The sequence below is a fragment of the Egretta garzetta genome, unplaced genomic scaffold, assembly GCF_000687185.1.
Source record: "Egretta garzetta isolate BGI_Z169 unplaced genomic scaffold, ASM68718v1 scaffold481, whole genome shotgun sequence".
NCBI lineage: Eukaryota > Metazoa > Chordata > Aves > Pelecaniformes > Ardeidae > Egretta > Egretta garzetta.
In genome coordinates, this window is record NW_009258681.1 from 593,974 (window position 1) to 596,831 (window position 2,858).

At 62.9% G+C, this 2,858-nt stretch overlaps 1 protein-coding gene across 1 annotated transcript in view; it reads right to left on the reverse strand.

The window, feature by feature from the left end:
• The window catches only part of PLEKHA2 (pleckstrin homology domain containing A2), a 25,609-nt gene that overhangs the window by 8,978 nt on the left and 13,773 nt on the right, over window positions 1-2,858 (reverse strand). Inside the window, exon 5 of the mRNA XM_035888692.1 lies at window positions 1,734-1,831. Within this exon, the coding sequence (XP_035744585.1) occupies window positions 1,734-1,831 (98 nt within the window). The remainder of the gene's footprint in view (window positions 1-1,733; window positions 1,832-2,858) is intronic.

Consider the following 2,858-nt stretch of genomic DNA (forward strand, 5'->3'; position numbering starts at 1 on the left):
TGGGGAGAGGGATTCCCCACGCGGGGCAGAGCGGTGGCGAGAGCTCCTCCCCGCAGGGCTGGATGAGCCGGTCGGGACACAGCCGGAGTCGGGAAGGGCTGCCCAGCATCGGGGTATGAAAATCGCTGCCGTTTACTGCAGAAAAAGAAGACGCGGCTCTCCCCACCACCCCAGCGGCTCCCAGCTCAGCCAGCCTGGCAGATCAGCGACGGGAGCCCGGAGGAGGCTGCCCCGGCGGCGCACCAGGACCCACGTCCATGACAGATGTTGGGAGGCCCTGGTTACAGCTCCCACCCGGTTCTGGAGGTGGGGTTTTGCCACCAACATCACCTGAGCCCGTAGGAGAGCGGTATACGGCAGAGCCCGCGCAGCCTGGTGGCTTCAGGCGCGGAGGTTGTCACGTTCAAGGTGTTTGCAGGTAAGAAAGGGAAACGCAGGCCAGGTCTGCTCTTGCAGATGAGTTTCCCAGAGGGGCTCCGACACAACACTCCGGTGGTTTGAAACAAAAAACTCACAAAGAAGTTATTTGGCGCCCCAGTCCTCACCTGCTTGCCGTGACTTTTCCGTATCTTTAGTTTACAAACCACGAACACCACGCATCGGCGCACGACCAAGTAAAACCCTGCTGGCGTTGAACTGCTCATGCCAGGCGCTTGGACGCCCCGCAGCGCCCCCGACCCTTCCGCAGGGATCCCCCCATGTCTGGGAGGAAGCCGTCCTGCGAACCCAAAAAAAAAAGCCCCCCCTCGTCCCTCGTGCCGGGCGCTCCGGGCAGCTGGGGAGCACGGACCGGGCGAGGTGCCGGGTCAGCGACCATTCATTTACGGTTGTATGGACACCACCGTAAACCAGAGGAGATGGCAGACAAACTCCTTCGGATCCAGGCGCAACCCGCGCCGCTGCGCAGGGCATTCGCTACGCCTCGTCACAAGACCCGGCATTCCAGGAAGAATAAAAATTGAGTCAATAAATTATCGCAGCCCAAGACAGACACCCTCTGCCAGCCGCAGCGAGGAGGCGGTTCCAGCCCACAGGAGGGGAACGTCCCCGGAGCAGGCGGCGGTAGGGACCGATCCCGCAGGACCTTCCCCAGGGTGCAAGCACCGTCCCCCGCCCCCGATGAGTAGGGTCCCTGGGGATGGTGGAGGGAACGTCTCCCGCCCGAAGCCAGATGCCGAGGGGGGTCACTGTGCAGCCCTGGCCTTGCACAGGGAGGTGGCCGAGCCCACGTGCATCGCCTGCGCATCCCTGCTCTGCTCGGAGCGCTTCAGTCTCAGATCCAAACCAGCCCGGCCCCGCACGCTGGTGGAACCGCACACAGCCCCGGGGTGTCCGTGCAAGAGCCCGGCTCTCGCGGGGCCATGGGGGGAGCAGGGCACGCTCCCCTGGGAACGAGGGGGGCTCGGGAGTTACAGCCCCGTATTGCAACTGCTTCAATCAGCAGCAAAACGAGGGATGTGCCAGAAGCAGAGCGGGCTCCAGGAGGAGAAAAGACACTGTGGCCACCAGCCGAGAGCCGCGCTCCCAGCCTTCCCCCGCAGCGCTAACCCAGCAGAAAGCCTGGCAAATTTGGGGACAGCCCGGCCGCCACCATCACTGCTCCTCAGGTGGGCTTGGGGAGGCGACGGAGGAGGAGAGCAGAGCAAGAAGGAAAAGCACAGCTCTTCCAGGCGCTTATCAAGCGGCCCATCGAGGCGGGACGCAGCAACCCCAGACGAGATAACACAACCTACCGTGATCTTACTGGCCCGGTTCAGCGCCTCCACCCAGTCCTGCAGGTCCTTCTGATCGCTGGCTTGTAAGAAATAGCGCTGAGATAAAGCGTTGATGACTGTCGGAGAAGGGAACGAAAGGAAGGGTTAGGGACCCCCATCCCGTGCTCAGCGTTATTAAAACAAATCCAACAATAAATCAGCACGACAGCATCTCCCAGCTTCCCGTCCCAGGGTGATTTGCAGGCATCGGTCTCGTTACCTCCCGCATGGAAAAGCGCTCCGGCACAGACAGAGCGGGGACGTGGCAGCTTGGCCAGCTGGATCCTTACAGCAGAGCTTAGGCAGGGCAGGGCTAAAGCCAGGCTTAACCCAAGGCTGCATCACAGCCCAAACTAGGACTTAACCTAGCGCTGACGTTACCCCCTCGCACAGGGCGCTTGCGGGCCCCTCGGGACTGCTCCTTCACTCAGAACTCGGGGTTTATCTCTCATCCAGAGCACCGGCGCGAGCCCCCGGCGGGGTCTGGGAAGCTCCTCGGGGTCACGCTCCCGCAGACTCCCAGCGAGCGCTGCCTCCAGGCCGGCAGCCAGGGGGCTCAGAGGAAGCTCCTGGGGGATTTCTGCACCAAAAAGCTGGAGATTCTTCCAACGGCACAAGAGCTTGCTGCAACCCCCACGAGCCTCGCGCCCCGGGCTCTGCCACGCCGGGCTCCTCGGGAGCAGCCCCGTCCCCGCGCGGGGACACACCGCGTGCTCTGGTCTTGTCTTGGGCTACATCCCTCGTGGTGAAGCATTGCAAAGGCAGCACCGATCCCCTGGGACAAGGAGGTGCTTGCGCTGTCATTTCTGCTGCTTTAAACCTGAGCTCAGGGCTCACGCACGAGGCACCGAGGCAGCCTGGGTCGGGCTGAGGCCGCCTGGGGTGAGGGGGAATCGGGCACGGAACAGCCCTTCCATGCACAGACACAAGCTTATGCTGGCATTAAAAAGGGAAAAAAACCCTGCAGCCTGTGTTGCACAACGTAATGCAGCACGGCAGGACACACGGAAAGGATTCAGGAGCACAGCGAGAGCCGGGGTCCGCGCAGGGGACCGGCACAGAGGGGACCCACGGGGTCCTGCCCCCCTCCCCAGGCTCTGCCCG